Below are 27,504 nucleotides of genomic sequence, written 5' to 3'. Positions count from 1 at the left end.
GTCAATCTGCCCCACAATATGGTGAACCTTATTATGAGTTGTGTGTCTTCAGTATCCACATCTATTCTCTTTAATGGTGGAAGTGTTGAGCCCATTTTTCCTTCATGAGGAATCAGGTAAGGTGACCCACTATCACCCTATCTCTTTATACTTTGTATGGAAGTCCTTGGGCATCTCATTGAAGAAATTGCAATGAAAAGAGCTGGGTTCCTGTTAAAAGCTCTCAAAGTGGGGTGGCTTTCTCTCATTTGTTTTTTGCGGATGATTTGGTCCTTTTTGCGAAGGCGGACCATGTGAATTGTTCCCCAATAAGAGATGTGCTTGATAGCTTTTGTGCTCAGTCGGGACAATCCATTAGTGAGAGCAAGTCTAGAGTGTATCTCTCCCTAAATATAGATGTGGACACAAGAGAATCTTTGTGCGATATTTTGGGGTTCCGGTCAACTCCAAATCTTGGAAAGTACCTTGGTTTTCCTATTAAGCATATGGAGGCAACAATCAGGACCTAAACTTCATTTTGGAAAGCGTCAAGTAGAAGTTGGCGGGGTGGAAAGCCAACCTTTTATCCCTTGCAGGCAGAACAGTACTCATTTAAGCCTCTACATCTGCCATTCCTGCCTATGTCATGCAATGCACGGCCTTGCCTAAGAAGTTGCTGGATGATATTGATAGAGTTAATTGCAACTTCCTTTGGAGATCTTCAGAATCTTCAAGAAGAACTCATTGGGTGGGTTGGCACAAAGTGACAAAATCTAAAGAGAAAGGGGGCCTTGGAATTCAATCTGCAAGGGGAAGGAATCAAGCTCTTCTTGCAAAGCTTAATTGGAGATTTCAAATGGAAAAGGATGCCTTGTGGGGAAAGGTGCTTAGAAGCAAATATTGCAGTAGCCGGAGGTTAAATGCTAGGGACAAGGACAAGCTCCCTTGTTCTAAAGTTTGACAAGCTATACAAAAGGGCAGTAAGGTTTTCAACAAAGGCATAAGTTGGATTCCGGGGCGAAATAGCAATCTAAGCCTTTGGTATGACAATTGGGCTACAAAGGACCCTTTAAGGGCTTTAATCCAAGGTCCCCTTGTTGAAGAAGAAGAGAGGCTAAAAGTCAAAGATGTGTTTGGATCGCATGGATGGGATTGGTTAAAAATCTCTTTCCAACTTCCTAATAATATCCTCATGGAAGTTAATGACATGCCCTATTCTACGAGATCATCACTTGAGGAAGATAGGCTGATTTGGAATGGAGATAATTGAGGAGATTTTGAGCTTAATTTAGCCTATACAATAGCCACAAGGTGCAGCAAGGAGGAAGAGGACTTTATGGGTTATTGGGTTTGGAAGGTGGATTCTCTACCCCGAATTAAGGCATTCATGTGGCAATGCTTGCATAATAGCATTGGCGTGGGAGAATGCCTTGTGAAAAGGCACCTTAGCGAGTCAGATAGATGCCCTCTTTGTCAAGGGGAAGCTAAGACAATCCTTCATAGACTTAGGGACAGTGAGATAGCCAAAGCTAATGGGAATAGGTTGGGAGTTTTGTCAAACATCAACTTTTTTGAGGGTAACCTCCACATTTAGCTTGAAAAAAATTGCAAAGATAATACTTGTAGAGTGAACAATCAGCCACCATGGAGAATTGTCTTTCCTTTTGTCATTTGGTTGATGTGGAAACAAAGAAATAATGCTTTGTTTAGAGGTCAACACATTCGGTATGATGTTCATAGTGAAGCTATTTTCCTTGCGCTTGAATTTCTGCATTGTGTCTTAAATCCCAGCCTCTCGGGTAGCAGAAAACTAATACAGATCAAATGGGAGAAGCCTTCGCCTGGCTGGGTTCAACTAAACACTGATGGACCAGCCTTAGGAAACCCGGGACTAGTTGGCTGCGGTGGAATCATTCGGAATGAGCATGGAGATTGGCTAGGGGGATTTTCTAGGAGCATCGGGGTCACTACCAGTTTTATAGTGGAGCTTTGGGCTCTTCGCGACGGCCTTAACCTGTGTCATAATATGCATTTACTTGTTGTTGATATTCAGATTGATGCGAAAGCTATTGTTGATGTTGTTAGTAATTCTTCATTTGCTAATCGGATTGTTATGCCTATTGTTGATGACTGCAAGCAGTTGATTTCCTAATTAGACCAAGTCTGGATCGGGCATTGCTATCGTGAAGCAAATTATTGTGCTTATTTTTTAGCTAGGACAGGTGCAATGCAAGCTAGTAGTTTTATTTTGTACCAAGACCCGCCTGTGGGTCTTCTTGAGCTTATAAGCTTGGACAAGGTTGGAATGTATTGTAACAGGGCTATCCCTGAACCTACTGCTCCTCTTTAGTTTTCGTTAATGCAATTCGTTCTTTACCAAAAATAGTAGATAAGAAGTAGTTGGGTCCACAAGGGATTTTTTTTTTTTCTCTTCAATATCATTAATTCACCGAGAAGTTATTATATGGGACACTCTTTCCATGTCAGCAACTTGTTTGGTGAGACTACCCACTAAAAATTGGACATATGCAGCAAAATAAAAATACCATAATAACCATAAATTTTTCAATAACCCGCCCATTTTTCCACTTTTTTGTCACTAATAGGCCAAGAATGTATTGACCCCTTTGTGATGAATTAACCAATTAATTAGTCAAGTTAATTAATTAATTCAATTAGCATGCAATAAGGGTGGTAGCACAAACAAATCACCAACTAAGTTAAAATGCAGTAGAAAATAATTTGACACGGTAATTTGTTTACGAATAGAGAAAACTTACACGGTAAAAATCCCATCAGGTGATTTTAAGGTCACCACTCCCGAGAGTTCACTATTATCACAACAAGCGGTTACAAGTAAAGGAATCCTAGTACCTTATACTAACTTACAGTTGAACCCTTACTCCAATAACTAATTGGACTTGTTCAGTAGTGACAATCTCTCCTTTCAATGCACGGCTCCCAGTATATGACTAACCAATTTGATGTGCGGATCCTAGTATGTGGCTTACTCACCAACTTGAGAAAAATGTTGGCTGCAAAGTTCTTCAGTTCATCAACACGATGAAGATCACGAGACTCCTTGGTTACAAAACCCTACAATGTACAAACATAACAGTTTCTTGAATAGAAAGATGAACTAGGGTATATGTCTCCGGTTCACAATATGCTTGTAAAAAAACTTGTGCATTAAGTTGCATCAGTTGTGACGGCCCTTAAAACAATCCTTATATATGTTTAGGGTTGTGAGAAAAAAAAGCCCAAACATCTATTCACGGATTGGAGTGAAATCAGATCTGAAAAACTGATTTTCATGAACCTCAACAGTAACCTATCTATCAAGCAACTGTCGAGCATCGGGCTGAAACAGATTTTTAACCTCGATAGATATTAGCTATCGAGTTTTAAAATTCAGCACTTCTTCACTTGATTCCTAGATAGATTTGCATGATTTTAACACTTAAACTTGAAACCTTATTTTTTGAAGTATTAAACACATCCTAGATCTACCCAATTACAAGTAAAATGCGTTTTGTCAAAGGATTAGCTAATTCTATATTGACATATGTTTCTAACATGATTCACATATGTCCTAACAATCTCTCCCTTTGGTAATTCGTGACAAAACCGTAACAAACAAATGAACATATGAGAGAAGTCATAAATCACTCAACTCATACTCACTTGTTGAATACAATAAAATCTATCCTAACACAAACTCTTGAAAAATTTTGCAAGAAGAGAGTTTATGGTAAGAAGACTTTGACAACCTGTATTTTTGAAATACTTAAAAAAAAACTCATCACGGCATCTTAGTGTGAAACAGAAATAAAAGATTGCATACAATATATAAGAAGCATGTGCATAAAGAGTGAAAATGAAAAGAGGCCTGACTCTGATGTACGAGGAGGCTGAGAGAGGGAAGTGAGAAGAGGGAAAAGTTTCGCTGAAAATTTAGGGGAGAAATGAAATGAAACAAGGGAGTTACAACGGTAATAACCCAGCCTGACGAACGATGTGACAATGCACAGGTAAGGGGCCCACAACGTCATCTTATTTACCACATTTGCCACTGAGTTTCAGTTTTCAACTTTTGAAAACACCAAAATCCTGTTTTCATTTTTCATCATCCACATCCAAAATTTTGAGTATTTGAGTAATGAAAACAGTGATCCAAAACTAAGCCAAACAGATGGTCATCTATGGGACCCACTCGGTTTGAATGATGGATCATGAAAACTGAGTGATATCACTTAGTTTTCATAATATCCAAACAAGCTCATATTTATTGTTTCTTGATTCTTTCATTTGAAGCCATAGTTTTTATATTATTTAATTTTTTTTGGCCTTTGTTAAAAAAGAAAATATTTCCTCACTAACAACTTCCCTACCCAAACACATCACCATAGCATCATTTTGTAAATTTTTTTTTCTTATCTACTACTTATAACTTATAAGCTTAATTAGTATATAAGTAACAACAAAAAATATAGTAGTAAAAAAATTATTAAAAGGATACTAAATTTATTTATTTTAAACATTAATGAATATATATATATATATATATATTATTTTGCAGTAACTCCAAAACGGTACAACCGTATTAACCGATACCAAAATATATCGTTCCTATAACTAAATTGAAATGACCTCAGATACTATATTGACTTCCTTGATTGTATCTTAGATAAGATACAACTCTTAGTAAACAGACATATCTTTTCCCAAGAGACATAAAAGAGTTTATAAATATCGAGGGTCTATAAATACTAGGACTCCTCATTTATTATTACGTTACATTTTTTGTGGTGATTCCTAGTTTATCGACATTACCATTACCATACACATTATGGACCATTAAATCCAACTTAATCAAATAGTTGATACCCCAATCTGAATTCCATCCTCATTGTCATTTTTTTTTTTCTAGAAAGGACAATCCCTCCCTTCTGGCTGGTCTCCTCTTTCTTTTCCGTCAGGTAGAAGACTCCTCTTTTTATTTTTATTTTTATTTTTATTTTACTTTTTCATCTTTATTTTGTTTTGCGTTCGCATAAGTCTTCATGCGGCTTTCCTTCTTTGATGACTTATCACCTATGGAAATATATCATTGACCTAAGGATTAGGATTACTATCCTTCTTCAGAATTTTATTGTGTTTCCCATTATATTTTTTAATCTTAATTGCATTGTTGTTTAGGGAAGGTAGAATAATGAAAAGAACTTGAATTTGACAATTGATTTTTGTTGTTCAGGTTTGAAATGTCCTCCAATTCAGAAGAAGATATTAGTGAGGTCTTTAAAAACTGCCTAAATCTGAATGTTCCCCATGCTAGATGGGGATCAGAAGTTTGTGCATAAGTGGAAATGCATGATGCCGGAAAGGGAGAAAATAATTAAGTCTTTCAACGCGGGTATGCCCAAATTTTCATATTTTTACTGAAGTGATGTTACTTTGATGTTTTTCACTTACCATGCTTTTCAATAACTTAATTTATGTTATAAGTAAGAAGAATGTTGCACGGTTATTATTTTGTACAGATCTACTCAGAGCATGACAGAAGAGTACGCATGGTTTAGAAGAATAGATAAAAAGACATAAGCAGCATGAGAAGCAATTGCAACAACGTGAGGCTCAGAGCGAAACTGAGAGAAGGGAGTTTCATGAATTGCTTTTCAATTTCATTCAATCAATTAAAACAAATCATACCTAACTTGAGTTTCATTTTGTATCTCACGTTGCTGTAGTTCCTTTACAAGCTGCTCCTATCTTTGCGTCTAGTACTCTTTTAATGGTCTAAGAATATCTGCGCAAAATGATTGTGTGCATTTTGATGCACCATTTTTCTTTCTTACAACATAAATTTAAACAAAAAGTAAGCTATATTGCAATGCATGCTAGTTGAAAAACATACAAATCAAAGCAACATATGTGAAAATTTGAGCATACTTGCATTTTCTCCCTTTCATCCATCATGTGTTTCCACAAAATGCATAAACTCCCAATCATCATCAGGCACGGGGGACATCCATATATATTGGCAGGTTCTAAATTACACTACACATCACAATGCCTCCTAGTAAACTCAGACTTCTGATCACCATCATGCATAGGGCACATTCAGATTCTTGGCAGGTTTTGAATGACCCTGCCCATAAAGATGCCTTCTTATATATCTCTCCTAAGTTAGTGTTGGGCTGTGTTGAGCTTGGTTTGTGTTTCATCCAGTTTATGACCCCAACTGACTTAGAAGCGTTGCAATTTTAAATGCTTTGTCCATAGAATAGAGGCTTGGGAGAGTTTATTTATCACTCCAAATTAGGGTTTTATGTATTGAGAAAATTGTACTATAACATTTATAATTTTCTTAAATAGTGAAATCACTGCAATTCTGTGGACGTAGGCACATTGTCGAATCACGTAAATTTCACAATTCTTCTCTATTTTTTTGAATCTCATAGGTTCTAGGAATTTGGTTTTATTCCAAACGCTATGTGCCTTGCTTTCTCCTTGATTCCCTTGTTGATATACCAACACTAGAAGCATGTCAGAGAAGGTCCTTATGGTGGTAGTCTAGATTCCACTTCCCAATGCAGCATGGGCATTTATATATGGAATTAGACTAATCGATTGAATAAGATTATTTATTTCTCAAAAATAAGTAAAAAATTAAAAACTATATTATATTATGTACCCCTGAAAGGGTATTTTATAATCAGAAACAGTACTCATTATGCACATTCATCTTATTGTTTTTCTTGCATGCTTCATCAGATATTGAGTATTTTGGATTACAATATACCTTCCTCCACTATATTTGTAGTGTCAGCTGGTACTGAGTTTCTAACTACAGTAGGAATTATGGCTTCTGTTACATGGCAAGATCTTATTGTAACCATTTTTGCTATGGTAATTGTTAGCTGCAAAATATGTTCAGGTAGATCATTTTATTATATACCATTAACACTTATCACATCTCCGTAGTTGTGAACTTTGTTTAGAAACATGTTGAGAAATTAGACTAATAGATTGAGTTATGTATAGCATAATTGCAATTCAAGTTATCCCTGCCTTGGTATTTGCTACACATTCAAAGTATCAGGATCATGTGAATCCTCGTGATTTCTTGGGTCCTACTCCTAGTCCTAGCCCAAAGGCAATTGACAACTTTGTTCTTTCACATTGTTACATGAGCTTTGGATATTCTCATTCTCTCTATCTCTATATAATTTCTTCATCTGCATTTCTTTCTGGTTCATGAACTCTTATAACTTTGCCCCTCTACTTCTTTCTTTATAGAGTGAGTGGTACTCATCATGCATCATTTTGTGGGTGTCTTTTTGTAATTTCCTTCACTGGTCTAAGTTATTTAAGTTGGTGAGTTCTGTTGCTGCATCTTATATCTCATTCTCATACTAATTTTTCTTGGCCTACCTGTACTGGATATTCTTGCTTCATTATCTAAAACATGTTGCCATTGGGATCTTCTACTCAGATATCTTTGTTTATGTTTTTCATATATCTATTTTTTTAAAATCTATAAACTGGCATGGATAATGTGTTTTCGATCTACTTGCATTGCTATTGGTATATACTTTAATTTTGCTGCCTATATTTACTTTTAATGTTGGCATATTGATAATACAGAGAAAAGCCATTCTACTTCCCAGGGATGGAGCCAAGAGTTCAAGTTAGGGGGACAAAATATAAAAAATAAAAAATAAATCATTATAAAACTCCAAATATAATCCATTTAGTATTAAATATTAACAATATAATCATTTATGAAAAAGGGACTGAACAGTTTTTTTAAATCTTAGAAATCATTTATAATTGAATTCATATATAAAATTGTTCCTTTATATAAAATTGTTCTTAAAAAATGACACCATGCATAGCACAACACTGCAATCAACCAACTTTATTAAATATCAACAATTAAAATTTCAAACCATCTCAACTTAAAAAAAAAAAAAGAAAAAAAAGCAAAACCATTAATTATTTATCTATATTGTATCATTTGTTACTCTCAGTTAAAAAATCTATATTTGACACAATTTTGTATAGCAAGAATTTATATAAATAGCTAGAATTATAGACGGCAAATATTTATTTATTTATTGATACTGTTGCTCCTTTATTCATACAGGCATATGTTATAAAAACAAAAAAAAAAAAAAAACAAATTCACCCAATCAGTGTGTATATGTTAAAAAAAACAAAATCACCCAATCAGCACATAGGTGGTTCATAAAAAATATAAAAATAAAAAACACCTAGTACATGGGTACAAACTCCAAAAAGTAAAAGAGTTTTTTTTTTTTAGAAATAATTACAACATGCTGCTAACCCTGTAGTTCGAACCATTTTTCTCCTGAACCCCCAAACGCTTTATACATGGGGAGATGCCAATTCAGTTTCAAGCCTTTTGCATAAAAGAGAGTTAAAGTAATAGAAATAGTGAAACTTCATTTTGCAACCACAAAAAATAAAGTTAAAGAGAGAAAGAGAGTTACAGAGAATAAGAGAAAATATGCTCAGCCTCAGCCTCAGCAAAGATGAGAGAGCAATTTGGTCTCTCTCAAAAGCAAATTTGGTACCGACGAGCTGCGTGGTACTGCAGCATTTTGGTCTTAGCCTTCACTCCCTCTGCCTCACTTCTCAATACTAGTGTCTCTCTCTAGGTTAGGGATTTTTTTTTTTTTTTGGGGGGGGGGGGGGGGGAGGAGAGGGGGAATTTGATGGAATGATTTGAGATCAAATTGGTTTTGTTTCAAAATTTTTAAGGGCTGGGCTAATATTTTGGTAAATTGGCTAATTGTACTCAAATTTCTTTAGCTTTTTTATTAGTCTATGTTGTTGGGCTAATTTTTTGGGTTTACTAATTTGTTTTGTTTGGGATTTTAGATTTGTAAATGTTTCTTGGTCTTTTTCATTTTGTTTAAAGGGGTCAAATATTTTGTTGAGGGCGGCAAGTCTAATTTTATATGGGCAAAATTGCTCAAATCTGTAAGTAATATATATACTCCTCTTTTTTTTTTTTTTTTCTTTTTTTCCAAAATTTGGGGACCAAACAATGGCTCCATCCCTGCTACTTCCACTAAGTAACTCATCAATCACATTGAAGAGTAGAGACCTATGAAGCACAGACGTGGTCGGGAGGGTGCCGCACCGGAGTCCGACGCGGCTCGACGCGAGGTGCGGTGTCTAACGCGGCTGCCCACACGTTGGTGCTGCGTCTAAGCTTTTTTTTTTTTTTTTTTTTTTTTTTCACGGATTCGCGTCGACTTAGCTTGATTCATGCCGACTCAGCTTTTATTTGCACCGAACTGGGACGATTCAACCAAAATCAAGCCGTATCGGCCGAATCAGGTCGTATCGACTGGTGACTGAAACAGGTTGAAATCAACCTTGAATCATGCCGGAACAGCCAAAATCGGCTTTGAATGAGGCCCAAACATCCTAAATCTGTCCTTCCTCAATTTTATTCTGAATATTTGTTGCTTCTTTTGTGTTTTCTTTTTTGTTTTGTGTTTCTTGCCTTCTTCTTTCCTTTTTTTGTGAATCAAGGCATAGTAATGTGTTTTTTAAGAATATTTTAATAGTACAAATATATAGAAAATATAAATAAAAATATTTTTAATAATTTTATAATCGCCACACCCCACCGCACCCGTACCCTACTTTTTCAAAAATTGCCAAGTCCCGCACCCACACCTGAATCCAGAAATGCACCCGTGCTTCATAGGTAGAGACCTGAAGCCTTCTAATTTCCTACACAGACAAGTAGTTCAGAACCCTTACAAGCAAATGTTTATTCATTGTCATATTAATTGATTATGATTTTTTTCCCCTGCTATCCACTTCTTGTGACCTAGCATTGAGGTTTGTTTTAATCATTAAGCTATGCTATGATAGTATAGCAAATAGCTTAGCTTCCCCCATTGCTTCTTAAGGCCTCTACCCCGACTTTGGTGAAGGTTAGAGTCTATTGGAGGTTAGAATATGTGTGAGATTTGTTGGAGTATGTTTGTTTCAAATTCTTAAACTATGCTTATGTCCCACATTGGTTAGAAATGAGTTCTCATGTAGGTTTATAAACCATAGCACCACTTAAGTGGTAGATTGAAAGACAATGGGCCAAGGGTTAGAGTTGGGCTTGGGTTGGACTTAAGCTTGTCTCTATCTCTCTTGGGCCTCATTCCTTTTCCCTTTCTTTTGCTTTAGCTCAATTTGGTTATGCCCGTTGGGCATTAAACAAGCAACCCATTGGGGCATTTAATGTGCTACCCGTTGGCATGCACAGTAACCATTGGTGCAGCCCATCAGCCCTCACATCAATTAGCTTATAAACCCTACAATTCACACTATTCAACACATATTTTTCTCATCTTCTCCAGCCGTATCCCTTTGTTTTGCTCTGTTCTTTTTTGCTCATCTCCACTAAAAATTTCAGCTTCAATTTTTAGTTTTAAGGAAAGGCAAATTAAGGTTGTTCTTAGTTCTTCTTGCTTGAGTGTGTGATCAACTTGAAGAAATCACTATAGTTTAATCTTGGGGGGTTGTTCAGTCAAGAGAGCCATTCACTCCGAGTTCTAATCCGGGTAGTACAAATCAACCTTTCAAGACAACGCATTTTGCATGATTCTATAGTTTGTGAGATCTTTCTAACTCTATCTATTTATTTTTGTTATTGCTAAATTTTTAGGGTTTGTATTGTTGAATCAAACTTGTTCATTTAGTCATATTTCCTACAATTTTAAAGGTTGATATTTGTGTTTTAAAAATGAAAAAACAAGTGGTTGATTCTCTTAAGGTCATTTCGGAAATTACAAAGCTTGAGGCTTTTGATGGAAATAATTTTAAATGTTGGAAAGAAAGGGTTTTGCCCATCTTGGAATTTACCGAAATTGATCAGGTTCTTTATGAGCCTAAACCTGAAGAAGATCCTAAAAATATAGCAAAGTGGGAAAAAAGAAATAAATTGTGTGTTCATACTATTACGTGTGGTTTATCTAACAAGTTGTTTGATAATTATTGTCATTTTACTTGTGCTAAAGATTTATGGGATGAACTTAATGGTCATTATGGGTTTGAGGATGAGGGTGCAAAAAAGTTTGTTACGGCTAAATTTATGTCTTTTCAAATGGTTGAGGAAAAAAGTGTTTCTAGCCAAATTGAAGATTTTCAAAAATTAGTATCTGACTTAGCTAAAGAGGGTGATGTTTTACCCGAGAGGTTTGTGGCTCTTGGTCTAGTGTTTAAGTTGCCGGGCTCTTGGAAAGAGTATAAACACCAGTATAACCACCATAGAACCTATTTGAATCTTCAACAAACCATCATTGATATTCAAATTGAAGAAACAAATAGATGTCAGAAAAGGTTTCTAGAGTTAAGGAATTTACTTCCAAGGCTAATGTTGTAGAGGGAGGACCCTCTAGACCTCCACAACATAATTAGAAACATGATTTCAAGGGAAAAGGAAAATTTCATAATAAAAATGGTCCAAATCCTCAAATCCAAAAGAAAAAGGTAATTGTTTTATTTGTGGCAAAGTAAGTCATTATGTGGCAACATGTAGGGCAAGGGGCAACTTCAACAACAATAAGAACAACAACAAAGGCTCTACATCAAATAAGGCAAATGTGGTGCAAAACGAAGAGATCATTGCGGCCGTGGTGTGTGAAGCACACTTGGTGACAAAAGAGAAGGGTTGGGTAGTTGACTCGGCTTGCACAAGACACATTGGTGCATTCAAAGAGGAGTTTATTTCCTAAACTCCTATGGCGGAAGGCACCGAATGTGTCTATGTTGGGGACAATAGGTCTGTGCCGGTGAGTGGTAAAGGGAAGGTACTCTTGAAGCTAACTTCCGGTAAAGCTCTTTCACTTAATAATGTCCTTCATGTACCTCACTTTCGACACAATCTCATTTCGGTACATTTGCTTGGTAAGGCCGGTATTAAAGTTTTATTTGATGGTAGCATAGTTACTTTAACTAAGAATGAAGTCTTTGTTGGTAAGGGCTATGATGATGAAGGTCTCTTTGTACTTAATGTTGATCAAGTTATTAATGAAAAAGGTTCATCTTCTTGTGCTTACTTAGTTGATTCCATTGATGTTTGGCATGGTAGACTTGGACATGTTAATCTTGGCTATATAAAGAAAATGAAAGAATGTGGAATTATTAACTCACTAAGTGAAGCTAATATGGACAAATGTGAAATTTGTGCCGAAACTAAAATCACCAAGAAACCTTATAAATCTATAACAAGAGAAACTGAGCTTCTTGGATTGGTACATAGTGACTTGGGTGACTTAAAACACACCGTGACTAGAGGTGGCAAAAGATTTTATGTGATCTTTGTTGATGACCACTCTAGATTCACTAAACTTTATTTACTAAGAACCAAGGATGAAGTTTTGGAGATGTTTATAAAGTATAAAAGTGAAGTTGAGAATCAAAAGAATAAAAGGATTAAAAGACTTAGAATCGATAGAGGTGGTGAATATGAGTCTAATCCTTTTAAGGAATTTTGTGAACAAAATGGCATAATACATGAGGTAACTCCAATATGTGGGGGAAGGCCATCCTTTCGGCTTGCCATATTCAAAATAAGGTACCTCATAAGAAAACTGGTAAAATTCCTTATGAACTTTGGGAAGGGCGTAAGCCTAACTTGGAATACCTCAAAGTGTGGGGGTGTTTGGCTAAGGTCATGCTACCCGAGCCTAAAAGGAGAAAGCTTGGTTCTAGAATATGTAATTGTGTGTTTATTGGTTATGCTTGCAATAGTTCATGCTATAGATTTCTTGTCATCAAAAGTGATATATTAGAATCATACACTATTATTGAATCCGAAAATGTCATATTCTTTGAGCATGTGTTTCCTTTGAAAAAGAAGGAAAAAGTATTGCATGATTCTATTGAAATTTCTAATGACTTTGTTGATGATGTGTAAGAAATAAGAAGGAGCAAGCGAGCTAGGAAGGAAAAGAATTACGGTAACGATTTCCTTGCCTATGTTGTTAAAGATGAACCTGTAAGTTACTATGATGCAATTAAATCTGTAGATACACCTTTTTGGTTGAAAGCAATTAATAATGAATTAGAATCTATTATGTCTAATGATACTTGGGAATTAGTTGAGCTTCCACCCAAGGTAAAACCTATTGGTTGCAAATGGGTGTTTAAAAGGAAATTAAAACCAAATGGTACAATTTATAAGTTTAAAGCTTGCTTAGTAGCCAAGGGCTATAAGCAAAAACATAATGTGGATTATTTTGATACTTATTCTCCGGTTACTAAAATTGCATCTATTAGAATTTTATTTTTCATTGCTTCTATTTACAAACTTGTAGTACATCAAATGGATGTTAAAATTGCTTTTCTAAATGATGATTTAGAAGAAGAAATTTATATGGAGCAACCCGAGGGTTATGTAATTTTTGAACAAGAACATAAAGTTTGTAAGTTGGTTAAATCTTTATATGGTTTAAAATAAGCACCTAAACAATGGCATGAAAAATTTGATAATATCATGCTTACACATAGGTACGTAATCAATGGTGCCGATAAATGCATATAGAGCAAGTTTATTAATAATGAAGGTGTTATTATATGTTTATATGTTGATGACTTGCTTATATTTGGAACTAGCCTTGATGTTGTGCATGATGCTAAATACTTTCTTGCCTCTAATTTTGATATGAAAGATTTGGGTGAGCCAAATATAATCTTGGGCATCAAGATCCTTAGGGTTAATGATTGCATTACACTATCACAATCTCACTATGTAAAGAAAATTCTTAAAAAGTTTGAACACTTTGATATGTCACCTATGTCTACTCCTTTTGACTCAAAGGTGCACTTGTTTAAAATCGTGGTGATAGTGTTTCACAAGATAAATATGCACAAATCATTAGTAGTTTGATGTTTTTGATAAACTGTACTCGTCCTGATATTGCATATGCTGTTGATAGATTGAGTAGATATACTAATAATCCTAGTATTGAACATTGGAATGAAATATCAAGATTGTTAAGATATTTAAAGGGTACTTTTGATTATGGTTTGTCATATTGTGGTTATCCTGCTATATTAGAAGGATATTGTGATGTTAATTGGATTTTTGATACAGATGAGGTAAAGCCCACTAGTGGATATGTGTTCACACTAGCTGAAGGGGCTGTCTCTTGGAAATCATCCAAGCAAACTTGCATAGCGAGATTCACCATGGAATCAGAGTTAGTAGCCTTAGAAAAGGCTAGATCCGAAGCTGAGTGGCTTAGGAGTTTGTTAAATGATATACCATTGTATACTAACTCTATTCCTTTATTTGCATACATTATGATTGCCAGGCTGCCATAGCATGTGTTAAGAACAAAATCTATAATGGGAAAAGTCGACATATCCGATGGAGGCACAATATTGTGAGGTAGCTCATTGATACTGGTGTAATGTCCTTGGACTTTGTGAGGCCAGAAAGGAATTTGGCCGATCCTTTGACCAAGCCACTAGCAAGAAGGCTAGTGAGTGAGACATCAAGGGGGATAGGACTGATACCCAATTTGTGACACTATGGCCAATGCCCAACCTATATGATGGATGATTCCATGCAAGGGGTTAAATGGGTAGAGATCATTTGTGGTCCATATGGGCACTGTTAGTTATTATGTATTCTGCTATCTCATTGAGGAAATTAGTGATGAGTCCATCCCTATGGTGTGAGATAGTGCTAAGTTGCAGATTGTTGGAGGTTGAGCTCTAGCTCTTAATGGATCCATAGTCCCTACCTGTTGGGATAGGGTGTACTGCACTCACTCTTGATGGATGCCACCTATGTGGGAGTGGAAGTTGTGCTGCTTCCTATCAGACTTGGGTAGGTCTTTAGAGCTCTCATAAAACCCAATGGCGCATGGCCTATATAAGGCGCCAACCCGCTTATGGAACAACCTTGGTAAAGAAAGGTATGTGGGTGGTAAGTTTGGTTATCTAATAGCTTGGTTAAAAGAGTCTAACTCTACCATTGTCTAGTAGTTCCTACTTATTTACCCTAAGTATAGTTAAAACCTTAGGGTACCATACTGATGCATACTTTCTTGAGTTTATTGCCTTTCCTAGTTTAGTGTTTGTAACATGTGGAGGATTGTTGAAGTATGTGTGTTTCAAACTCTTAAACTATGCTTGTGTCCCACATTGGTTAGACATGTAGGTTTATAAACCATAGCACCACTTAAGTGATAGATTAAAAGATAATGGGCTAAGGGTTAGAGTTGGGCTTGGGTTGGACTTAAGCTTGTCTCAATCTCTCTTGGGCCTTATTCCTTTTCCCTTTCTTTTGCTCTAGCCCAATTTGGTTCTGCCCATTGGGGCATTTAATGTGCTGCCCGTTGGCATGCACAATAACTGTTGGTGCAGCCCATCAGCCCTCGTATCAATTAGCTTATAAACCCTACAACTCACACTATTCAACACCTATATTTTTCTCATCTTCTCCAGCCGTATCCCTCTGTTTTGCTCTATTCTTTTTTGCTCATCTCCACTAAAAATTTCAGCATCAATTTTTAGTTTTAAGGAAAGGCAAATTAAGGTTGTTCTTAGTTCTTCTTGCTTGAGTGTGTGATCAACTTGAAGAAATCACTATATAGTCTAATCTTGGGGGTTGTTCGGTCAAAAGAGCCATTCACACTGAGTTCTACTCCGGGTGGCATGAATCAACCTTTAAAGATAACGCATTTTGCGTGATTTTATAGTTTGTGAGATTTTTCTAACTCCATCTATTTATTTTTGTCATTGCTAAATTTTTAGGGTTTGTATTGTTGAATCAAACTTGTTCATTTAGCCATATTTTCCTACAAGATTCATATATGGCCTAGTATTGGCAAACTGTCACAAATGTAGGAATAGAACGAGATAACACTGAAAGGGGTTAACGATTTGATTGTACTCAGAGTCAGGTTCAGATTTTTACTCCTACCTATGGTTAATCCAACAATCCAGACCAATATTTCACCATTCTTGCTTAGAGAATACAGGTTAATTAATTAGCATTTGTCAAGTGCTAGATTTGCTTTTGATCTATGATTCTATCAATAACTCTTATATATGCAGCATTTGATCAGAACTTTTGAAGTATAGGATTTTCTTTTGAAAGTGAGAATCATATTCTCTAAGTGTTTAGTGGCAATGAAAGTTTAGCACATCTAAAATCTTAAGGGTGGCGTAGAATTTAATTTTGTGTTCATTTATTTGATTGTGTGACATGACTACGTGGCGGTGCAGTAAAAATGAGAGGACTATCAGTGAGGTAGCAGCGTGTGTATAACAATTGATGCACAAAAATGAGGAGATAGATTAAGATCGGAAATCAATTTTTCAGGAAGACTTTATGATGATGGGTACATTATTATATACTTAGATAAGAAACTAGACTATAAATTTTACTATATAAATCTTTATTCAGACCAACTCTCTTGTGGGCTTCAGACCTTTATTCAGACTTGATAAGTATTTCTTGCTTAGTCTAGTTTCTTCACTCTACCCTGGCTACTATATATATGGACGTTTTGCATGGATGATCGATAACAAACATGAGTTCATAGGACACATTGTATTAATTTTCATGTAGTTATCCTAATCTCACACATTCCACCAATATCTTCCTCTTGATCACGGGATTAATGACTAATATTTTACAAAATGTTGACATAGTGAGTGACTTTTAGTAAATAAAAATGTTATGTAAGTGGTAAGCCCAAATGAAAAACCATTAACAATTTGTCACATTAACAGTTTATCAAAATGTTGTAAAAAAGTTTGTGGATGTAGAATATTACTATTTTCCTGATTTTCCTAATTTCCTAAAAGTAGCAACAAAATATGTGTACATACGTATGGTCTACTATATTAGTTTCTTATTGGGCTCCTTCTGATGCATGTTTTTGATCATTACAATAGGCAACACCCCTTAGACCCAGTTCATAATGTCTGGGATCAGGTCTGGGCCTGGTGCAACCCTACCACAAAATGGTTACCTTCAACCCAATTATGCTCATAGTCTGAGTTGGATCAGGTCCAACCCAATATCTGAAAGCGCAGCCTAATGAGGTTATCTATAAGTCATTAATTGGATTACTTCTCAAAGCCATATTTTCCCCCTTTCCCCAATCCCCTGTGTTTAGTGTAAAAACTTATCCAAAAAAAGAAAAAAAAAAAAACCACATTTTCTAATTTCTAATAACTTCCTTTTTATCTGTCACTGATAGGGATGACAGTGGGGTGGGGCGGGGCGGGTCTAAAGGATGGGGTCTTTGCCCTTACCCTATATGGTTTTGTCTTATTCCATTCCAGTCCCGTTAGCTCCACATGACGGGAAAAATATTCTTGCCCCATCCCCGCTCCTTGAGGCCCCACGAAGCTCCGCCCTATCCCGTAAAACCCTACTTCTTGTTAATTTGTCCACAACTATTACAATTATTTTTAATAAAACCTATTTCGTTAATAAAAATATTCTTGAAATTACAAATAAATTTATTCTATCAAATCAAACTAATTTTTAGCAAAAATTGAATAATATTATTGAAGTGTTTAACAAGACAATATTACAACAAAAACAAAAATCTCATAATTCAAAATCAATGATTCAATAGTGTATAAATTTGTTTATAATAAAGACATAAGAAAATGTTAAAATTGGTAACTTATTTCCAACCTTGCTAGAGGAAAAAAGAAAAGAAAAAAAAGAGAGGTAGAAAGCCTTGTTGGGTAGAATAAAATAAGCTGATGATATGTTTGTTTAAATAGTAGGGTTTTAGGATATAAAAAATTTACAATTTAACTCTTATCAATACAGGGCGGGGCGGGGCTGGGATGTGGCGGGTTGGGTCTAAAAAGTCTAAACCCATCCCTACGCCGCCTTGTGGTGCGGGGCTAAAATCTCTCCCCATCCTCGCTCCACCACCTTTACAGGGTGGGAAAAACTTGCCTGAGGCGAAGTAGGGAAGGGCGGATCAAGTAGGGCGGGGCAAAATTGTCATCCCTATTTGTGTGTGGGTGATTAAGTTAGTTCTACATTGTAAAAATAAGAAAAACGAACAGCCACATCTAATGAAAATATTTTCCTCTAACTGATTGTATTTGATAAAAAAAACTATTATTTATTTATTGGTGAATATTTGGGACTTAATTAATAGTTCCATTAGTATAGAAATATCTCTGTTGGTAAAAATTTAATGTCTTTTTTTCATTGTGGGGGGGGGGGGGGGGGCTTAGATGGTTGTCTATTTTCCTAACAATTGAGCTAGCACTGCTTGTCTATTTGTCTAATCTAAGTGTATATATGTGTGGAGTTTTCTCTTGGAGATTTGAACCCCGGCCCGTGGCCCTCACACTCCACAAATTCTTACACTTATGAAGTAACTGTCACGTCAAGAGTGCGCGGTGATAATTTACAAATATTGCAATTGAAAAAGGTCTAACATTGTCTTTCTCCTAGAGTGAACCAAACATATAGTCTGCGAAATTAAGGAAGGGATATTCATATATCCAATATTATAATCTATAGTCCAAGCAATATTTTAAGAAAAGTTCCTTCTTTATAACCAGAAAGATTGTCTAAGCTTTAACCTGGAATGCGGTAAGTGCAAAGAAATATTTGGTTTTAATATAGTTTTATTTAATTAAAGAAGTCAATTGTATTTCATATTTCATATTTTATTTAAAATATATTAATTAATTAGATTATTAGTAGAATGAAGGTTATTTTTTTAATCCAATAATTGGGATTAACCAAGTCATTTAGAATTAAATTCCCTTAAAAGCTGAATGAACTTAATTAACACATTTCCAATAAACAATTTTTTTGCTAGAAAGTTATTTTTCATTTTTTTCCAATTAACAAATTCCCTATCTCATATTTAAATTGAGTAGTCATTTATCTTTAGATAATATTGACAGATAATGTGGTGGAATGACTTTTGGCTTTTGACAAAACTTCTATGTGTTGTAACAGATTTGTTAATTTCTAGTTTTTGTAATTATCTTGTTTATCCAAAAAAAATATTGACAAATAAAAGAGATGCTATCTACAACATAATATAATATAATATATTAATATAACAAGAACAAAATAAATTTTGAAGAGTAAAACAATATAACCAAATTTATCATTAAGGCAACTTTATAACATCACTTAATAATAGAATTACCTAAGTGATTAAACATATAATTCGATGAACTAATACTAAAGAAATCAAGATAGTTTTGTATCAAGAATATTATTATGATTCAAGTATAAATTATTAACAAAAGAGATAAAAAAATATATTTTTTATAAGAAAGAGTTTTGCTTTAGTTTAAGTAAAGCAATGTGAAAGAAAGATTAAAATATTCAATTCAACTCTATTTCTTTCTCTTTTTTGATAATTCAATAATTTTTTTTCTTTTTAGTAATTCAATAGTTACAATAAGGTATGTGAGATTTGAACTCTAGATATCTTGGACATACTAAAAAGTGCTCATTAGTTTGAGTTACAACCTACAAGGCTCTTAGGAAGCTCAATTTCTATTGATATCTAGTTTTGATGAGGTGACATTTTGGGGTGGAGGAGAAATTGCCAAAACACACACAGAGGCATATATATTATTTTGTTACTTTCCTTGTAAGAGCTTAAGAATTTTTTTAGTAGGAGACAAAGGCTTAAGTGACGTGGCCTTAAGCAGGGACGTAACTAGGATTTGAACCGGGGGGGGGGGGGGGGGGGAGACAAGCATAACCAAAAAAAAGTTTCGCAAGTATTGATTTTAGCCGACCAAAAAATGCATACACATCATAATATCATATTTGTGGATGTATTCTAATATTAATTTTTAGGAATTTATCCTATCCAACAATTCAAATTATTTTTTGACTTGCAAAGTCAAGAATCTTTAACCTATATAAAAATTAATATTTTTTTTATTTTTCTTTCCAATATTTATTTCTGTAGTTTAAAATTTTAAATTAAAAAAAAAAAAAAAAAAAAACACCCACAAGGCAAAGTCAATATTATTATTAGTAATTTATTAACACAATAAAGTTACAACAAAATTAATGGATATAAGGTAGTATACTACTACATTCATTTTAAGATGTCTTTATGAATATAAAGTAGTATATACTATATGATCATACCAAAAAAACAAAAGAAACAATTAAGTGCACGTAACTATATGTTGGCCACAAGAACCACAATGAGTTGTAGCCATCTTTGCCACAATCTCCAAGCTGCCTTTCTCAATCATCATTTTGCAAAATAGAGAGAAGGCATGCACTAAAGTCTAAAGGTTGTGAAGTTATTAAAAAAAATAAATAAATAAAAAATAGAAGAAGAAGAAAGCAGCAAAGATACAACCAGCCAGAGAAGAAGATGATGGTGGTGGTGCTGCACTAAAGGATCGTTTTGCTAAGGATTTGGCATTTGTACTTATCTTGTTGGTATTTTTTTTTTCTATTACTGGATTTGTGATTGTCTAAAGGTTTTTCTAATTATTCAGGTTTATGAATTCTTTTGTTGGTTTGTCTAATAGATTTTCTTGATATTCTTGGGGCAACGCAGCAAAGGGATGGTTTGATTAAAGCAATTTGGGAAATTTCATGGGTCAATTTGTAAAAATATGTGGGGAGGGGGGCAAGTATATACCATTTCGGGTCAAAAGTTAGAATTTTTGTATAGCCTATACATACTACTAGTTAATTTTTCAAAACCTGAGGGGAGCCATGCCCCCCCCCCCCAACCCAAGTGTAGTTCCTGTTGGAAATAAAGGAGAGATAATACTTGAATTTTCCTTGGAAATTACACAATTTGATTTTACCAAAGAGGTGGCAGAAATGAGGTGTGGACCAAGTCACTATCTTTAGACAAATCGTGCCGTCTACGGTATATCCGATGTAGTTAGACAAATAGTTTTTGCACGTTGTCCCCAGGATACAACAGCCTAGTCACCTTTGTTGATTATCCTTGCAAGCCTACACTGCTCGTAGGATATAAGCTCTCTATAGTACTTTCTTTTTCCAGAAATTTTGTAAAAGATAAAATATTTTTGTGAGTAGTAAGAAGCAATAGATGGTAAGTGTTTAGGATAATAAAAATTTGTTTTTGAAAAGTTTGCAGCTTTGTAATTCAAAAATAATGTGTCTCTATGATTTTTATTTCTTTCCATATATATATATATATATATATATATATATAGCAGGACCTATAACTTGTCCATAGCCAAAGAATCAAAAGGGTTTGATATCAATTAAATAGTCATAAAAAAGTTACTGAAATTAATTTATATATATAATCAATAGCTTTCTTTATATATATATATATATATATATATATATATATAATATAATATAGACCGGATATCAAGACTCAAGGGTTGTCTTTGCCAAACTTTTGTACGTTGAGAACAAAAAGAAAGGATCATGATGCTATGACATTAAATGTCTCATAAAGTGGCTGAAGATTAAAAGCCAAACCATGTAATACAATTTCAAATATGCATAAATATTGCCATTTGTTTTTTACTTTCCTTAATCCAAATAGTAAACGCTTGTATATATAGGGTAACTTATTATAACATAAAATAATTCAGTAATAGCTGTACATTTAAGTACTGAAATATCTTCCATATAGTTATTATGTCATATTCAAATAAGAACGTTTGAATACAAAACATTTAGAATGAAAAGTATATATATATATATATATATATATATATGTAATAAAACCAAATATGTTGGCAACTATGGTACTGATATCACGTTAATGTTCATAAATTTCCTGATTACTATTGACAAAAGTTATTCAAATTTTGAATTATATTTGAATTTTAAAATTTAGCAATCAACGTATCTGATATTAAGGGATAATTAATACACATAAATGAGTATTAAAATAAATATAATATTTTTTATAAAAATATCCAACAGTTCCGTCTCTGCCTGTGGGGGCAAAGACTTCAGTGACGTCGCTGCAAAGATGTAATACTAATTATACATGCAAGGCATGCACACAAAGGTTATATTAGCTTTAGGGCTTTTTACAATATAGGGCAAGACTTCAGTGACGTAGTCCTAAAGCCAGCGCTGGAAGGATTGGATACATATAAACGCAGCGTATGCACACAAATGTGAAAAGGCTAGGTTATATTAGTTTTAGGGTTTGTAATAATATAGGGCAAGACTTCTGTGACATAGGCTTAAAGCAATGATATGGGAGATAACAATCAACATCATACATATTTTTTTATAAGAGTAGTAGTTTTTTTTTTTTTAGGAAAATAATAGTAGTTGGAGAAAGGATTTTTGTTTGGGGCTGGATCCACAACAATCAACAATAATATGATTCATTATTTATATCTCAACTTTATCTAGATTGGAAGTATCCTTTAAACTCTAAAATTTAAGGTATAATTTTTTAATTTGATTGATTAGCTTTTGTTGGAAAACAAGGACAAAAGTCTATCAAAGAAAGAAAAAATTAAGGTACAGTACATAGGTGATGTTCCATAGATTTCCATCTTAAGATTTTGCTAATTAATGTTGTTTTTCTTTTATGAAATGGAAGTATATTTTTAGCTAAATACAGCCCCATGACTAATCTTAAGAAGGAAATTTAAGAAACAGTACATAAATATTGTACCTAAATTTTGCCCATTAAAAAAATATTTATTTATTTGTTTTTGTAAAATTACAATGCAGTGAGAACCATTAAAATATTCTGATGCACAATTAACAAAAGCCTTAAAATAATAATTAGCTTGACGATTAATACCTTTTGGGATACGTTTCCTATGATATTGGCCAGAAACCTTTGACCGTCTAATTAGCTGCTGCCATACCATTCCTTTTAGGTAACATTTTAATTTAAATTCCAAATGTTCAAGAGGTGAAGACAGACTCCAAATAATCTGGTCTATTTGGTAGAAAGGACTTACATTTAAATAATAATAAAAATAAAATAAAATAAACCAGTTTTAGAATTGGAAAACATCATTGTCAAATAAAATAATTGAAAAGAGTTAAGAAAAAAATTAATAAATAATAAATTAAAAGATTTTAAGTAATAATAATTAAAGTTGCAGTTTTATGAGAGGGCGTGTTCTGTTATCCAAATTAATATCGGGCCCAGCTCCTTACTATGAAAGTAAATTCAAACTCATGTCCATCCCTTTCACGGGATCCTACACGTTGTCCAACCAGGGTTAAGGTTCCTTTTGGATGTATTTATTTTTATTTTTATTTTTAACACATGTACAGTTTTAATATATTATCTTTTAAAAATGTTCTTAGGCTTAAAGAATTTAATTAAATACACCCGTACAAATAAGTTCTTCTATACACAATAAGAAGGCCATCTAAAGTTCTTTCTTGAATTCAATAATTATCTATAAAAGGAATTCATTTTTTGATATTTTGGTAGTTTCAATAAGGAAATGATAATTTGAATCCTAAATGTCTTTATTAAAATATCATAATATAGTTACAAGATTCTTAATCAGTTATAAAAAGAGAATTTATATATATATATATATATATATAGCAAGACTTTTATTTTAAACTTTATAACAATCAAGAAGCAAACTTCAAGAAATTGATGAAACACTACATACATGTTATAATTAAGAAAGGTGTTAAAACTATTACAAAGTTTACAATAAAAGGCTTACTAAATGTTTCTCTAAAAAAAAAAAAGGCTTATTGAATGTGATTGGTATACTATCATCCTCATGTAATGCTCGTCTCACTCAGTGGAACAAGCAGGAATTTGGCCATGTTGGAAACTGGATCAAATCACTTCGGAATAGGCTCCAAGCACTGGAAACCAACCCGGAGCACAATCTGGAAACCATCCGGCAGGTCAGGCAGTCTCTAAACTCTTGGTTGGATATAGAAGAGGTCATGTGGAAACAACGATTTCGGAATATTTATCTGAAGGAAGGGGATCGTAATACTAGTTTCTTCCATACAAAAGCTTCGAACAGGAAGCAAAGGAATTGGATTCAGGGGCTGGAGGATGGGAATGGACTATGGCAGGAGGGTATGGATGATATCGAGTATGTCGCTACACAGTATTTCTCCACATTATTTACTTCCACTCAGCCGGGAGATATGACAGAGCTTTTGAATGCCATCACACCTACAGTCACGGATGCTATGAACCTGCTGTTAACCAGAGAGTTTCAGGCCTCAGAGGTTGCCCTAGCACTGAAGCAAATGCACCCCAATACTACGCCAGGTCTGGACGGCTTGCCACCCCTTTTCTATCAGAAATTCTGGTCGCTCACAGGCACATGCGTCACTCAAGCTGCACTGGATTTCCTGAATCATGGTATTGTTCCTCCTAACTATAATGACACACAGATTGTTCTTATTCCCAAAGTCCAAAACCCTAGAAAAATTACTGAATATAGGCCAATTAGTTTATGTAATGTAGCCTACAAGATAGCCTCCAAAGCTGTTGCTAATAGATTGAAAAGTGTTTTATCAACTATTGTCAGTGAAAATCAGAGTGCTTTTACCAAAGGGCGTTTTATAACTGATAATGTGTTAGTTGCATTCGAAACCATGCACCACATTAGCCAAAAGAAGTCTGGGAGGGTGGGGGAGATGGCTCTAAAATTGGACATGAGCAAAGCCTATGATAGGGTAGAATGGACTTGCTTGGAGAATATTATGAGGAAAATGGGTGTCCATCAGAAAATGATTGAAGTGATTATGAGGTGCATAACTACTGTCACATATTCTATCCGCATTAATGGGCAAACCTGAGGTAGAATAGTCCCTTCTAGGGGCCTTCGCCAAGGGGACCCATTATCTCCTTATCTGTTTCTGTTTTGTGCAGAGGGTCTTTCAGCACTACTTCGTCGTGCAACAGAAAGGCAAAATATCAATGGTGTAGCTGTGTGTCGGAGAGCCCCAAGAATTTCCCACTTGTTCTTTGCCGACAATAGCTTGATTTTTTGTCGAGCATCTTTGGAAGAATGTGATGAGTTACAGCGCATTTTCAGTGTTTATGAAGCTGCCTCAGGACAGCAACTCAATAAAGCCAAAACTGCCCTATTTTTCAACAAAAATACTCCGCGGGCAATACAGGAGGAAATAAAGTCTAGATTTGGAGCTCAAGTCATACGCCAGCATGAAAAATATCTAGGATTGCCTTCGTTGGTTGGGCGATCCAAGAAGAACACCTTCCATGATCTAAAAGACAAACTGGGTAAAAAACTTTCAGGGTGGAAGGAAAAACTCCTATCGAATGCGGGCAAAGAAATTTTAATAAAAGCAGTGGGCCAAGCAATACCTTCTTATACTATGAGTTGCTTCAAACTTCCAGATTCCTTATGTGATGAGCTTGCTAGTATGGTCCGCAAATTTTGGTGGGGACAAAATAATGGGGTTGACAAAATGGCTTGGCTTAGCTGGGAGAAGATGTGCACTCCTAAGGAAACAGGCGGTATGGGTTTTAGGGACCTCAAAGCATTCAACTTGGCTTTACTAGCCAAACAGGGATGGCGCCTTCAAACCTCTACAACTTCACTTTTCTACCGTGTCTTCCATGCTAGATATTTTCCACATGGAGACTTTCTCTCAGCCACTGTGGGGACAAGACCTTCATATGCTTGGAGGAGTATAATTGCTGCACAACAGTTAGTCCGGAATGGGAGCCGTTGGAGGATAGGAAATGGAGCCAAAGTCTGGATTTGGGGAGACTGCTGGCTCCCTTTATCCTCCACTTTTAAAGCTGTCACACCATGCCCGAGTGGTGGGGAAGAACTATTAGTGGCTTCGTTAATCAATCACCAAAGGGGAGAATGGAACTTGGAAGCCTTACAGCGAACTCTCATGGCCAAGGATGTGGAATCGATTCTTACCATTGCACTGAGCCCAATGCTGCCTGATGATAACATTATCTGGGCGCTGACTCCTTCAGGGAAGTTCACGGTGAAGTCAGCTTATAGCTTGGCCCTTAAAGAGAGAGCTGGCAATGACGTAGAGGAGAGCTCAAACTCAACACGGATGAAGGAGTTTTGGAAGTTTATTTGGCGATTGAATGTCCCTAATAAGATTCGAAGCTTCACGTGGCGTGCTTGCCGGAATATCTTACCCACAAAGGTTAATCTCTTCCGGCGAAGGATAACGGCGGATAATACATATGAGGTATGTGGAAGCTTTGAAGAAACAACAGGCCATGCACTCTGGCACTGTCACCTTGCGAAGGAAGTATGGAAGGAAGCAGGGATGAATACGGATAAGGTGATGGACAACTGCCCGGAATTCTTGGACTTATTGTGGTATGCCCGAAACGTGAAGCAGTGGCCGATGGAGGACGTGGGTTTGATGGTAACAACGGCATGGGGCATCTGGACGAACCGGAATGAAGTGCGCCACGGAAAGAGCAGAAAACCAGCGTCCGTCCTCGTTGGGTGGACAAAAGAGCTCTTGGAGAACTTTGTGATGGCTAACTATTCTACACGGCCTTTCAAAGATTCTGTGGAAGCAAGATGGCAACCTCCCAAGCCTCCGTGGTACAAGGCAAACATGGACGGTGCAGTTTTTACTCAGCAAAAGGAAGCCGGGATTGAAGTGGTGATAAGGGACCACCACGGAGAGGTAGTGGCAGCACTTAGCAAGCGGATAAAGGCTCCGTTGGGTGCTGTTGAGATAGTGGCTAAAGCAATGGAGGAAGGTGTCCGCTTCGCATGGGAAATGGGAATCTGAGACTGCCTGTTTGAAGGCGATTCCCTCACTGTCGTGAACGCCATGCAACGACGTACAGAGGCCCCAGCTTCTATTGTTAATGTTATTAATGGGTCATTGTCCCAGCTGTATGGGTTTAGAAATGTAAACTTTAGCCATGTGGGCCGGTCAGGAAACAAGGTTGCACACACGCTAGCCCAATTTGCTAAAAGCGTGCCAGACCATTACGCGTGGGTTGAGGAAGTTCCAGTTTGTATTGAGGGGCTGGTGGCCCAAGATGTCATGTAGTTGGTCTTGAGTTTACTTTAAAGTAATGAGTTTCACATCAAAAAAAAAAAAAATATATATATATATATATATATATACAATTAAATTTGGCTTGAGCAGTTTTCTATTTCAATTATAAATAAAAAACATGTGATTAGTTTCACTTCATTAATATAATAAATAAATATTATCATGAAAAAATGCAAATGATAGATTATTTTTTGTGATTAGTTCAGTGTGTAAAGCTTGATAATATAATTTTTGTTTAATTTCTCTATCATCATTACGTAATTACTAATTTTATATTTTTCCAATTCATTTTCACGTGAATATTCAACGGTCAGGTTTATATATGGCCCCATATCTCACTCTCTTTCTCACTGGCCATGCTAACTTCATTTTAGTTCAATATATTCTCTCTTCTATGTGTTGTGCACTCACACAAATCACAATATAGCAGCAACCTTTTGGAATGTCTCTACCATCACATCTCCACCAAAGAAGCTCATTGCCTAGGCCACTCCCCATTG

The 27,504-nt window shown here is 35.3% G+C and overlaps 1 protein-coding gene across 1 annotated transcript; it reads left to right on the top strand.

Annotated features, from left to right (window-relative positions):
* Positions 1 to 11,762: 11,762 nt before the first annotated feature.
* Positions 11,763 to 26,728, top strand: LOC115990032. Its single transcript, XM_031113893.1, has 4 exons — positions 11,763 to 12,108; positions 12,942 to 13,141; positions 23,762 to 24,698; positions 24,855 to 26,728. Exons 1-4 carry the CDS (start codon positions 11,763 to 11,765, stop codon positions 26,726 to 26,728), a joined length of 3,357 nt encoding a protein of 1,118 aa, XP_030969753.1.
* Positions 26,729 to 27,504: the final 776 nt, after the last annotated feature.

Source organism: Quercus lobata, chromosome 5 (assembly GCF_001633185.2).
Source record: "Quercus lobata isolate SW786 chromosome 5, ValleyOak3.0 Primary Assembly, whole genome shotgun sequence".
In the NCBI taxonomy this organism is placed as follows: domain Eukaryota; kingdom Viridiplantae; phylum Streptophyta; class Magnoliopsida; order Fagales; family Fagaceae; genus Quercus; species Quercus lobata.
Note: the sequence above shows the minus strand (reverse complement) of the source record. Positions and strands in the feature narration are given on the sequence as shown.